This window comes from Tyto alba, unplaced genomic scaffold (assembly GCF_018691265.1).
Source record: "Tyto alba isolate M040663 unplaced genomic scaffold, T.alba_DEE_v4.0 Super-Scaffold_29, whole genome shotgun sequence".
NCBI classification, from domain to species: Eukaryota; Metazoa; Chordata; class Aves; order Strigiformes; family Tytonidae; genus Tyto; species Tyto alba.
Window position 1 is genome coordinate 4,721,811 of NW_024881303.1, and position 13,497 is coordinate 4,735,307.

Sequence of the window (13,497 nt, forward strand, 5' to 3'; positions counted from 1 at the left end):
GGGAGACTGCTCCCCCCCGGCAAGAAACAGGCTGGGAAGATGGGTTCGTCTAAATGGAAGAGATCAGGGCAGCCCCACCGTACATTCCAAGTAAGAAATGATAGATCGAGAGGAGGTGGCCTCAGATTGCACCAGGGGAGGTTTAGATGGGATATGAAGAAATATTTCTTCACTGAAAGGGTTGTCAAGCACTGGAACTGGCTTCCCAGGGAAGTGGTGGAGTCACCATCCCTGGAGACATTTAAAAGATGTGTAGACGTGATGCTTAGGGACGTGGTTTAGAGGTGGGCTTGGCAGTGCTAGGTTAATGGTTGGACTCGATGATCTTAAAGGTCTTTTCCAATCTAAACGACTCTGTGATCTCTGCTGTCCACTCGCTCACAAGAGTTCAAGGTGAAGATGCTTGAAAACACTTTGGGCAGGAAATTGATCTGGCCCTGCCTTCTGGTCTGTCACCTTTCAGCATCCGTGTTGCTGTGTTCAGGGTTTCCTAGCCCAGTGTATTGAAGTGTCTTGATGGACTCTTGAACTTGAGCAACGGTCAGAGCGTGTTCTAGCCTTGAGACTTCAGTTCAGCTGCCCCAGCGCTTTCTGTTCCTCCTCTGAGCCTGTTTTGGCCCACTGCTTTCACCTCTTTGCTTCTGAAGGGTCTCTCTGTGTCTTTGGCTAAAAAAGGGGGTGGCCGACAAAGGGCAACGTGGTGCTGAGGTCCCACCTGCAGTGCATCTCCGTGGAGGACTTTGACCATCACTGAAACTAATCGGCCTACCTGTCGTCTTCCCAAACATCATGCTCTGCACTGGAAGGAGAATAAAGAGGAGTTTCACACGGCGGCACGGAGTAACCCATCGACCCTTGCTGAACGCTTGTCTTTGGGCATTGTCCCCAGAGCAGCATCTGGGAGGGTGGCTCTCCTGTTCCCGTTCAGCTGGGACTTGCTGGTCACAGTTAGCGCCGCTCGCAGGGGACGCACAGCCACGCAGCCTCCGGGGGGAGGAGAAGAAGTTTCTTGCCAGCAGCTTCGGGGGGATCCGGGTGGCTCTGGGGAGGGCTGAGGTTGGCAAAGCAGAGCTGGTGTTACCCCAGGCGGCACAGAGACGGGGATGAGGTCCTCCTCGCCGTGCCCGCTCTGCTCTCGCGTGGGAGCAAGCGATGACGGGGGCCATATGTGCAGCCCTACGGCAGGCAGCGCGCGTGGGGTCGTGCACCAATCCTGCTGTAGGCAGGGTGCTGAGCGAGCGCTGGCTACCTGCTTGCCAAGCAGAGGGAGTAGGCAGGGGAGCGAACGCTTTTCCCACGAGCGTGCTGCAGCGAGTGGGTTTTCACGTGGGCAGCGGGCTGGATCTTGTGGTCCTGCCTCCAGGACGCTCCGAGGCAGAGGTGTCACCGAAAAGCAGAGGGGAGTCCTACTGCGGTCCCAAAGGGAAAGAGGGGAGGGGACCTTGAGGCTGGGCTCAGCGGTGACTTGCACGAGGTGATACCGTGGGTGGCACACAAGCACGCGTGGATGTCACCCGTTGCTTTTGGCTGCTGGGAGGTGCCGTATGGGTGCTCCTAAACCAGCCCTCGCGACACTGAGCGATGCTTCTGGCACTTAAATAAGTCACGTAATCTGGTGTGCCATAGCCCTAGCGAACAGCCCTGTTGTTAGGGAAGCAGTGAAAGGGGTGGTGGTTGGTCTGCGTGGCCAGTGGAGGGGGAGCACTGGGTGCCAGCGGGTGCCACGTGGCTGTCCCTGGAGAGGCCGTGTCACACGTGCATCCTCTTGGACCACACCGTTGCTTCCTCCAAAGCTGGTATGTGCAAGGTTTGATCCTTGCATGTACCCGCACATCTCCTTACTGCTCCCAAATTCCCGTACCCTACACGCGAAGCGATGGCTCCGCAGCTTCCTGGCTGGAATGAGGGCACCTAATTTGGGAACCCCTGCTCCGGCAGCACCCGGGGACGCTCCCACCCTCTTGGCTTGTGAAATCCTGGTGGAATCACTGACCGTAAGCGCTCAGGGCGGGGCCTGCCCGCCCTGGTTTTGCACGGCCGTGGGTGCATTGCTTGTCCATTGGCAGCGGGGGGGTAGGACACCATCCTTGACTTGCAAGTTGGGGTGGGGGGAGATTGAACACTGCGGCTCTGCCGCAGCCTCCACTTCCCTTACAGCAGCCTGAGTGTCTCGGGGAGGGACGTTAAGAAGCAGCGGCGATAATTTTGTGCATTATCCTTAGGGTCCTTGGGATTCCTGTCGCCAATGAATCATGCTTCTGACCTGGAAGTGGCGCGGAAGCCGCCAGCACGGCTGATTGATGCTCTCCGGGCTGCGGAGCAAAGTCAGACATCCCCAGTAATTCTCTCAGACCCCTCGGCAGTCTCCCGCGTCGGTTGACCGGGAGGTTTTGTTGATGGATGGACCCGCCTAGACCCGGGTGTATTTTACCAGCCGCCCTGGTGCCTGTCAGATACCGGCACAGACGACAGTAACCCGTGGTTTACTCATTGCACAGGAGCTTGTTGCTCTCCCGAGGGAAGCTTTGCTTTTCCCAGTGCCCCGTGAGCGCCCGTGGCTCCCCATCTGCAGTTGCATCACCGCCGCAGCCACCGTCGGTGTGGGGCCAGGGGCTCCAACTGGGAGCTGGGTACCCAGCTATTAACTTCTGTCCGTAAAGTGCCCGATGAGTAATGCCTCCAGCTGCCTACAGCTAGGGATTGCTCTCACCAGCTCACTCCTGGGCTCCTAGTTGACAGCAGGCACTTTGGGGTGCCCAGCCGGCAACTGCAGAAGGGGAGGAATGGTCCACGCCGGTGGAGACATGCAACCCCCCCGCTAAAACCCTTTTTCCTCCTCCACGAGAGCCCCCCGACACCGCCACTCCCCAGCCTTCCCGTGCAACATCATGAAAATCAGATTTGTGGTGTTTTCCTGAGCGTCTTCATAGGGCGAGAACCCCCCCCAGAGACAGTTGCCTTTCCGTCGCTCATCCTTGGAAACCGTGAAACTCTGGGCTTTGGCAAGTAAAGAAATGGAGAGGGATGAGCTCTCCTGCCCTCCCTCCATCAAACAGCAGCTGCAGAGAAGCAGCAGGAGGGCACCGAGGAGGGAGTGCTGGGGTTTGGATTCATCCAGAGCAACTCCAGTCTCCTTCCCGACTGCACAGGGACTTGCTGTCTTCTCCTGACTCAGTAACATGCTGCTATTTAATTAACTTTTGACTTCTGGTTTAAAGGAGCAGTGCACAAAATAGTTATTTACTTCATTTGGAAATTCTTTTAATCGTTACCATAATTATAGCTTCCTCCTCTTTTTTTTTTTTTTTATTTTTTTCATAGCAGGGGGAAGGGAGGGAGGGAGGGAGGGGGAATATTTGCCACTCTCCTTGTGGTTATCACATCCTTCAAATTACTAAAAGAGGCTGGGATAATAGGTCTGGTGATTATATATAGGCACCATCTGCTCTGTGGCTGCTTCCTATCAAAGTGCAGTTAGGAGAGTGCAAGAAGGATATTTTCTCTCCAGCTATATTAAGACTCTGTTTCCATCTCAGCTCCAAAGCAAAGCTCTCTGCATGCAAATGGATCAAATGCGCTGTAATCAATGGCTCAGTTTTGGCAGCCTTGAAGCTGATTTTTTTTTTTTTTTAATTTTATTTTCCCCTCAAGTTTGCTGCTCCCATTCGTTATGCAATTTTATTCAAGACTGGTTGCTCTGCATTCAGTGTTTTCTTGTAACCATAGTCCCCCCTTCCCCGTTTGCTGAGCAATATAGTCTCGTGTTAGCTGGCGCAGAGATCTGTGTCATAACTCAAATGCAAGGCAATATCTGAGCAATCAGGAATGTTTCGGAGGATGATGAGGGCAGATTTTTAGGATGCATATGCTGTCGGTATGTAGAGGAGGCGGAAAGCTGAGCTGAGTTAATTTGAAGCAATAATGGGAAAGAATTAATCCATGGTTTATGGTAACAGCCGTGGTTATCCCGTTGCTGCTGGGGACTGTTGGGGAGCACCGCAGAGCTCGGTATTTGGGGCAGTACGGGGGGTCATGAGATGTCCCTGCTGGGCAGTAGCTTTTCCATCTTCTGTGGAGAACTGGATACCACATTTGCCTCTCGGTGGCCTCAGAGACCCAACAGGCTTTGCTTCTCTCCTGGAGCTGGTAAGATTTTATGCTCTTGGAAGAAGAAGGTAGAGGAGAAGGACTAAGACATCACCAGCCCAGATGGGGAGTGCTCAGGACGGGGCATGTGAGCCCCCGAGAGCTGGAGGCCAGAGGAAACTGATAAAGCTGAAATGCAGAGGAATTTGTCCTGCAAAATCTGGGCCACGGTGCTTACAAGGGAGAAGGACTAAATGACTTTTTTGAATGAGTGAAAGTGGGTAGAAAGAGACGAGGGAGGAGAAAATCCCGAATAAGTCGGTGAGGATGGAAAAGGCTACAGTGCTGTAGCAAAGCCTTGTTTCTTTCTGGGTGAAATTTCCCAGATGACGGTGGGGTGATGACTGTGGGACGTACATCATGTAAGACGCACATTGTCCTCCTGTATTTTGTCACTCCTAAAGGCGCGCTGTCTCCCTGCATTCACTCCACAGATTTTTAATGACTCTTGAGGAATTACTGGATCCCAGATTTCTTGGGGCAATTCCAGAGGTTTCACATTCACTCCTTCCAACTCGACTGGCTTAAGACCCTTCTTTCTTACTCCCAGTTTCCCACAGGTTGCATATTGCTATGTAAGGGATGTACATCTTCCAACTTGGCCTCCTGAAATGATTGTGACTGATGGAGGGGTTTCTCCATCTGAAGTGTAACGTGTGGTAGAAGCTGATGCTGTTGGTGGACTCAGCAGGCAGATTCTCCTCAGACCAGGGGGCTGGTGGGGGCAGTGGGGAGCGCTGGCTGCTGCTTGAGCAGAGGAGATGCTCTTGGGCATCTCTTCTGGGTGGAAAAGGACCATAGGAAGGAGAGTTTCTGCATCCCAGCACCATTTATCTGGCTTGATGCGTGAGCAGGGGAGGAATTTCCCCCAGGAGCCCTTAGCAAAAAAAAAAAAAAAAAAAAAATCAGTGAATTCTGGGATGATTATGGAAGCTTGGTCCAGCACAGCAGCGTTGTTATTAACGGGCTGGGATTCCTCAGGGGCGAACACTGTTTTTTCTGTGGTTTGTGTATAAATGTATGAGAGAAACCACATGTATTGGCCTGGACATCAGGGCGTTGCATTTACCCAGAGAGCAGCGTGGTTTAGGGCAGCTCCTTCTTGCAACGTGCCTCTAATCCTCCATCCCCAACGCTGATTCCCACCTCCCTCCCGCCGCCGTTTCGTGCATCCTTTTGTCTGCGAGTAAAACTGCGGTCGGGACTCACACTCGGTCTGTCTTTCTCCCACCTTGCTGGACATTCTGGTGGGAAGCCCCGCGCAAAGACCACGAAAAGCAACTCCCGAGCTCCTGCTCCTCAGCGAGACAAGTTGGGCTTGCTTCCAGAAATGCATCCCGTCGGATTGCTGAAGGCACCCAGAGCTGCGTTTGCACGTCTTGAGATGCAGCCCTGCTCCTGCTGCCACACAAATGAGTAAATAACAGGAACAGCAATTCTTCCCAACCAGTGGCTCCGTGTGTGCTCGTGCCGTGCAGGGGCTCGCAAAACCCCTCTGCGGTCAGCAGAGACGTCCCCTGGCTGGGGCCTCGCATGCACTGCTCGGAGAGAGCAGCAACAAATGGGTTATTGTTTCCCTGTCCAGCTTCTTGAACAGGAAACCATGTTTGAAAACGTCATTTTTTTTAAAAAAAAAAAAAAGTTTGCTTGACAGGCTTTTCTGCAGCCTGCGCTTCTTTCTAGTTTCTCTGCTAGAGGCAGCACTCTGCTTATATCTTTTTATTTTTCCTAATGCACGCAGCTCCCCAGTGGCTGCTTGCATTTAGGACCCTTGTTTTCACCCCCCCGTGGCTTATATCAGCCCCTGATTCAGAGGCAAGGACATGGTTTATCCGGCACCGTATGAACGCAGTTAAAGTCACAGCCACAAAACGCAGGAAGAAACAACAACAAAAAAAAAAAGGCACAAAGAAAAGGCTCCAAGGCTTAGGGGATGTTGAGCTGAAAAATGTTCCGTCAGGTTCTGCTTTGGCCGTGCTGGAGCTGCCTGCGGAGGCGTGGGGAGCGGGTGAATGAGGTGCCCAGGAAGGGGGCTGGGTGCCAGCTGGGCAGCGTGACCCACCGGCCGCTGTTTCCAAGGGTCCTCGGCACAGAAATGCTGGAAAAGCCATGAGCGTCGGTCTGCCAGCACGGGGGAGCCTTCCTGGAGGAGAGGATGCTTCGTGACTGGGGTAGCAAGGAGGAGAGGACCGAGTTGAACTCGGTGCTTGCTTTGCGAGGGGCATTGCAGGAGCTGCTCGGTATCCCCCCCTCCCTGGAGGTGCCCCTGGGCTGCACAAGAGGCCACGTGAATTAAAAACATCCCCACTTCCTACAGCAATTTGGAGTCAAGCTGCTGCTCCAGGTACCTGCAGACCAGAAGAGGAATTGTACATGATCAGACACTGCATGAGGATGCACCATAACCAGCTTTGCAGCCAAGAAATGCCATTTTTAGACTAAAACCAAAATCTCCCAAAGAGTTCAGCTGCGCCTTGCAGGGCTTTTTCCCTTTCTCCAGCTATGGGGAGGACATTATTCTGAATTGTACTCTGCTGTACGGACTGTGTGCTGGTATAAAAGGGTTGTGAGGTTGTTGTCAAGCTCCTTGGGGTGTTGGGGACCCAGTGGGGACCGTGCAGCAGTGGAGGGCACGCCAGGACAGGAGATGGTCTGAACATTCCTCTGTACCCAGCAATGGGTCTGGCTTTCAGTAGAAAGTCTCACATCAGCCCCACGTGTGTCTTGTCAAGGACTTTTGCAGCATTTTAAGCCAGATTCAATGAAGGGTGCATTGGGGCAGAGGGAAAGTGAGCTCCCTGTCGGCCGTCACACACCGTGTGGAGGAAGGTCTGCCTGCAGAGCCCAATTCCTCAGCTCCAATTACAGGAATGGGTGGCTTTTCCCTTCTCAGGCTGAAAAATTGGCCCGAAACCCTGAGAAACCACAACACAAATGTCTGACGCTGTTCCTCATGGTCTTCAGCGAACAAAAACCCTCTTGAAATGAGTCCTTGCCTACCAAAACAGGCAACACCACTTCAAAAAGGAAGAGAGAATGAGAATTAAAAAAAAAAAAAAAAAAAGACCCAAAACAAAAACCAAAACCTGAACCCAGGGCTTCACAGGGAAAGCACTTGCAGCCTCAGGGTCTCTGTAAGCACGTTGTCGTGCCTGCCAGCCCAGGCAGTGTTTGGTCTGTGATAAAGCTGGTTTTGCCCTGGGAGGTGGTGGCCCCGGGGATGCTCCTTGCCGCTCCGTCCCTGCGGCAGCGCGGTCTGCAGCCGCTGCCTGCCATGGGGAGCCCGGCACACCGGGACGGCTGCATTGTCGCCGTCACTCCATCCTCTTCATTTTTTTTTTTTCCCCTGGGAATATTAAGCTGAGCTTGGTTTGAAGCCTGAGAGCGCTTCGGCAGCACCTCGTACATCTCAGCATCGTTAGCTCCTGGTTATTTACCACGTTTTACCCTAGGATGCAAAACATCCCAAGCTCATCTCAAAGGCATTGCATTTAGCAGCATCTGCTGGGATGCAGCTGACCCTGACCTGGAGGCTACGAGGAGCTTTCTTGCCAGGAAACAGGGTCTGGCGTGGGCTGAGCACAACCCCGACGGCCGTTCAGAGCCACGGTGGCGGAGCAGAGAGGCGGCACCAGCCCATGTATCGTGGGGAGGACCGTGGTCGGATCTGGCCCCCATCCCGTCGGGTACCCGGGTGGAAGGAGCTGTCAGGAAAACACTTTTAAACCAGAAGTGGGACACACTTACACGTTGTAGGGGATCCGTGTGCCAGTGTGGTTTGCACTTTGGAGCGGTGGTTTCCTCTCTTTGTTCATCCAGCTCGCACCGCCACGGCGCTCAGAAAGGCAGGCGTGCCTCTGGCCACCTCCTGGAAGCTTATCTTACCCAAGAAGAATATATTAGATTTCCTTTTTAAATTAAAGCTTAAGATTTTTGTAATAAAATTAAAAAAAAAAAAAAAAGGCTTGAGCATAAGGTTATAAATTCACACTCGGTTTTCTTCTTCTGAAGTTAAAGCACACATGGACCATTTATTTTAACAAGAGACTGAATCAGCAAGAGACTTGTCCCATCTCAGCCATCAGCAGCCCTGGGGTCACCTTGGGCCATCCTAAAAGCACACAAGTTTCTCAAAAGCCGGGAAGGACCTACACTGAACTGACACTTTGAAAATCATTAGCTACATCCTCTATTTCAAGAAACTGAGGACATGAACACAAGCAGCAGCATTAATCAATATGCACATTTATTAATCCCCTTTCTGAGGGTTACAGATTAAAAGAGGGAGAGGTGAGGGGGGGGGGGTGTCGCAGTATTTTTAAGCCTGAGTGCTGATGGAAACTGCTAAGAGGGTTTGCAAGGAACCGGGCTGCTCACCAGTGTCTGTTATAGCCAGAAAGGCTTAAGTGGAGCCTAAAGTTAGGCCAGTGCTAAGAGCTCTTATATAATCTCTGGTACCAAGAGTAGCTGGGGTAGTTTCAAAGTCTTGGTGACTTTTTCTGCTGGTAGCATCATTTGCAGAAGAATTATCCCTACCGCATCTTGTGAAGTTGTGTGAATTGACTCATAGTTCGGTAAAAATGCTTGTGGTTTAGTAAAACATGGTCTGTTGGACTCCAGCATTGCGTTATCTCGGGGAAAGAAGTGGAACTAATTTTTATATGTTGCACTGGGTGATTTCTAATTGTTCCTGGCCATCCTGTGGAGTTAATTATTTCTCCTCCAGCCAACACCAGCTTCTAATTAGGGGACATAAAATTAAGATGGAAGAGCAGCAGTTTGCAAGGGTATTGCTCAGGAAGGAATCTGGGCTGGATTTAATCCAAAAGTATCCTCTTGTTTGCAAGATTTTGGTGGGGAGAGGATGTCTGAAGCGCCGCAGGGTACCAGCTGCTGCGTACACCCCCTGTAAGAGGGAGGACTAACGGAGCAGCCCTTCGCCTCCTAGAAGGGGGCAGTTGCCTCTTGCCCTCCTTGCCCATTCCCCTGCATCTCCCGTTCATTCAAAGGGCACAGATATTTCCTAAACCAGTTTTTCCTCCAGCAGATCCGGGGTGGCTCCTATCCCCCCAGCCGTGCAGCCGTGGCTGGGGGCAGCAGGCACAGAAGGGGCTCTGGGCGGTCCTGCTGCGGTGCTCAGCCCTGGTGATGCATTTCAACTGATTTATCATTTTTTTTTTCCCCATATTTCCCTCCATTTTTATTATTATTTTTTTTTAATTCTAAATATTTTTTTCTCCTGGGAGGATGATGTGACATCTACAGAGCCTCAGGACGGTGCTCCTTTTGGGGTACGGTTGCAAAGCCACGAGCTGAAATAGCTTGGCCAAGACTTTCTTCAAGCCATCTGTTTTCCCCATCAGGATGCATTACAGCTTTAGGAAACATAACACTGCTCTGAAAACAATCCTGGATCCTCACTGACACCCTCTTCTGCCAGGAGACTTCCGGAAGGTGTTTCTATAGTTATTTAATGGGAAGGGAACAAATTCTTTACCATAAGCCATCCCCTTGCTCCCCTGCACAGTGTGGTGTTAGTGTTATGTGCTGGTAGAAGAAAACGCTTTCAGAAATAGGAACAGTTTAGATGTTGCAGAAATCCACAGGTTTTTGGCCTCACCTGTCAGCTGCGTGTGGCACCAGCTGCTTTTTACAGGTGCTTAATAAATGCAAACGAGCTCTGGTGTTTTTCTCTCCCCTCCTTTTATAACCCCACTAACTTGCTCATTTTCATTCTGCTTCTGGTCAGCAGCGATGGCTTTGATGGCAGGTTTTCCCCCAGGCTTCAGCTAGGAATTAAACCTGGCTTAACTTTTACAGCAGGGTACAAATGGCTAGGGGTTTTCCAGCAAGACTCTTTTATATTAAGAAATCACATGTGGAGGAGCTGTGAGTGATTTTGATGAACTCCTACCACTGCAAAAAAAAAAAAAAGGGTTAGGGAGCTTTGGTGCTTTAGGAGGAAAAGCAATGAGAACGATGAATTTCCCCCAGGTTTTGTAGAGAGTTAAGGTATTTGATTTTGAAAGAAAAATTTAAAAGTTTTAGCTTCAGTTTCATACAAGCTGAAAGGTCATTTTAACCCTTCTTCCCTCAGATTTTCCTGGAGCAGAAAATTTGCTTTTCATTTCATCTACCCCACAATGAAGCTTACAACCGCTAATTTTGAGAAATTAGTGTCTTTCTGCAGAACTTGCTCTTGTCTCTATAAATGGGTCCTTGTTGAGAGACCGGTGCAGATGTCTTGTTAGCCATCACGATGTGAACCCCACATCTGTACCCACGGGCACAATGAAAACAGCAGCGTTGGTTTGGGTTTGATGCAAACCAGAAAGGACCTTCCCATAGAGCTGGATCCGGACCTTGTCCCAGTGATCCCAGCAGGAGATGAGACATGGCTCAGCTGCATCCAGAGAGGATTTTTTTTTGGTCTCCAGTTATCAGGAAACAGCCCCCGTGAAGTTCAACTAATTTCAGTGAGAGTAACTACAATCAAACATTAAACAATCATTTTACATCCTAAATCCATCATTAAAATACATTAACTACGTTTATGGTTTAACCAGTATTTTAGTGACTTTGTGAATGATGGAATTTGAATTTTGTTAAGCCAACAGACCAGTCTTTTAATAAATTTTTCATTACAGGAAACAAAGATAATTTGTCCATATCCATCTTTTCCCCTAAATATCAGCCCTACTACCCAACAAACCCAAGAAAAAGATACCTAAATCTTTACGGAGATAACTAAAAATGAGTGAGACACTGTGGAAGAAGAGCAGTGAAAAATGGAGACCATTCAGTAAAAATTGTATTTAAAAATCTATTCAGGTTGCAACACTTCTACCAAAAAGTGTCAGAAAATCTCTGATCTCGGGTTTTTTAATACTTAACCTGCATAAGACATATTTCTATACTTGACTGAAAGGCAAGTAAATATCTACCCATTGCAAACCCTTTCTCAAGAAATAACTGCAAATCACAGCTGTTGCTGCATTGCTCTTTTCCTAGCCGTGTTAAAGTTATTTGTTAAAAACAAATTGAGCTTGGCGATATCAAAATTTCAGCCGGGAAATACAAACCCATATACGACTGGGAAGGAAAAACAAACGCACAGCTTTCCCAGGATCATTTTGAGGGCGGGGGGGGATTCAGCCCCACCTCTTTGTCATGGGTGCATTTTCACCGTCGCTTTGGGTCTTTGCTCTTGTGGAGGGTTAAACGGCATGTGCCTGGAAGCGCAGCTGAAGGGTGGCTGCTCTGGGATGCTCTCATTGCTGACAGTAGCTCAACTAAGTGCAAGATCTTAGTAGGACGCAACGAGGCTTAGACATTTCTGTGGGTGATTAGTACCTCCGCCATGAGGTTAGGCAGGTGTGTAAATAAGTGCTTGTGCTCCGCAGCTATAAGCCAAGTCCTAGCCCAGAGGGAGAGACAAGAGAAGCTTCCCCTGGGTCTGTGTGAGGACATTCCCATCCGGGGGATTTTTGTGCCTTTCCCAGAAACATACGGGTCCAGGTGGTTTTAGCTGAGCGAGTTTCACGGCCTCAGTGCGGTCGCTTGAAAATTCCCCTTACACCTGCAGCGGTGCCTTCCCTGCAAGGGAGACCACCGCCGGGGTCCCAGGATCGGCGAGAGGCACACGGGGAAAACCTCCAGAGCTGCTCGAATTTTTTTTTTTTTTTTTTTATATTTTGTTTTCCTAGAGGCACAATCCACGCAACGCCTTCCCTTAAGCAACCCGACGTAGCTGGTGTAACCCCGTCTCCTTGCAGGTACTCCCGTCCCCCTTTGCTTCCCGGGAGGCAAAGCGGAGAGCTCAGGGTAGGGCTCAGGTAGCCGCGGGCACGGCGAAGCCATCAGCGGAGCGCCGTGGCCAACCACCACGCATTTTATGATTTCATTTAATTTTTTTTTTTTTCGGGGGACTTTGCTGTATCCCGGGCCGCGAGGGGGGAATAACCTCTTTGATTTTATTTTTTTTCAGTTCTCTCAGGCCAGACACACCACAGCCCTTTGAAACGCTCTGTGTCCCTTACCCCACCCATGAATGTGCCAAACCAACCTCTAGGACATGGATGGATGTCTCATGAGGACTTACGAGCTAGAGGACCCCAGTGCATCCCTTCCGATCATGCCCCCCTGTCTCCACAAAGCAGTGTAGCCTCTTCGGGAAGTGGTGGGAGTGAACATTTAGAAGATCAGCCTTCCGCTCGTAACACATTCCAGGAGGAAGGGAGTGGGATGAAAGGTGAGTGAAAAACCAGATGCCTCCCCCCTTCTCCTCCCCGACCCCAGCACCCAGAGGCAGGAGGGGAAAAGCCGTTTTCCCATCGGCGCGGGGCTCGGTTGGCGGTTTTGGGCGAGAGTCCTCGTAACCAAACGGGGCCTTTCAGCATTTCTTCCAGGCTTAGGAATTTAGGTTTAGGGGAATAAGTTAGCTTTTCTTTTAAGTAGCGGCTGGTCCTGATCTGATTTCTTACAGTGGGGTGCCGGTGGGCTGGTTTTCCCCCAAAATCCTGCAAGCTGCCAGCTTTCCGAAAAGCTGGATTTTTTTTCCAAAGCCTGTGGCTTTTGTCTGCGAGTGGTGCTCTTTTCTCTTTCTTTTTTATTACGGTGAAAAATAGCCTAGTGTAAGCTTAGCAAGGCATCTGTGATTTGCCATTGTGGTGTTTGTTACTCACCAAGTACTTGGGGAAGTTTTGGCTTAGGATATTTGTTTGCAGTAAATTTATCCTGTGTATTTCAGCTGTTTTTCCCATTATGCCTGCATTTCACAGAGACTCTTAGCAATAAATATATGTGATCCTGTTGGTAAACAAGGCAGAAACGAAACTCTATTGCTGCAGTCAAATATGGAGAGCAAACTTCAGGCTGTAGAGGAATAAATAGATTAAAACTGGGCAAACATACAGACTCTATATTCCTGTGAGCAGACAAAATGACTGAAAATGAACCCGCAGCTATTAGAGACTGATTTAAACAACTGCAGTTTTCATTAATGCGAAGCAGCTCAATTGTGTAAAGACCAGTGATGTAGCAGAATAAGGAAATAATTGTATTTTTGAAGTAGTCATAAGGTCTGATGTTATTCTCATTACAGACAAATCAAGATCCATATAAATCTCTGTAATGTGGGGCTGCGTTTGACTTGGCACTGTGTGACTTTGCCGTGCGTGAAATCAACGCATGAAAAAAAAAAAAAAAAAAACAAAAAAAAAACCCCTCGCGGTTCCGCCATGAGAGAGCTGCTGGGGGCTCAGCCCTCTCCCTGGCCGGACTTTGCACCCTGGGGTTGCTCTGGGATGGGGGCGATGGGCTGTAGGTGTGACCGGAGGATTTTCGGAGCCC

At 50.0% G+C, this 13,497-nt stretch overlaps 1 protein-coding gene across 4 annotated transcripts in view; it reads left to right on the forward strand.

Annotated features, from left to right (window-relative positions):
- Nucleotides 1-13,497, forward strand: part of SAMD4A (sterile alpha motif domain containing 4A) — a 108,043-nt gene that overhangs the window by 71,710 nt on the left and 22,836 nt on the right. For 2 of the 4 annotated variants that reach the window (XM_033009771.2, XM_033009772.2), the window contains exon 3: nucleotides 12,134-12,397. The exons of the other annotated variants lie outside the window; for them this stretch is intronic. In XM_033009771.2, the coding sequence (XP_032865662.1) occupies nucleotides 12,134-12,397 (264 nt within the window). The remainder of the gene's footprint in view (nucleotides 1-12,133; nucleotides 12,398-13,497) is intronic. 4 annotated transcript variants of the gene reach the window in all.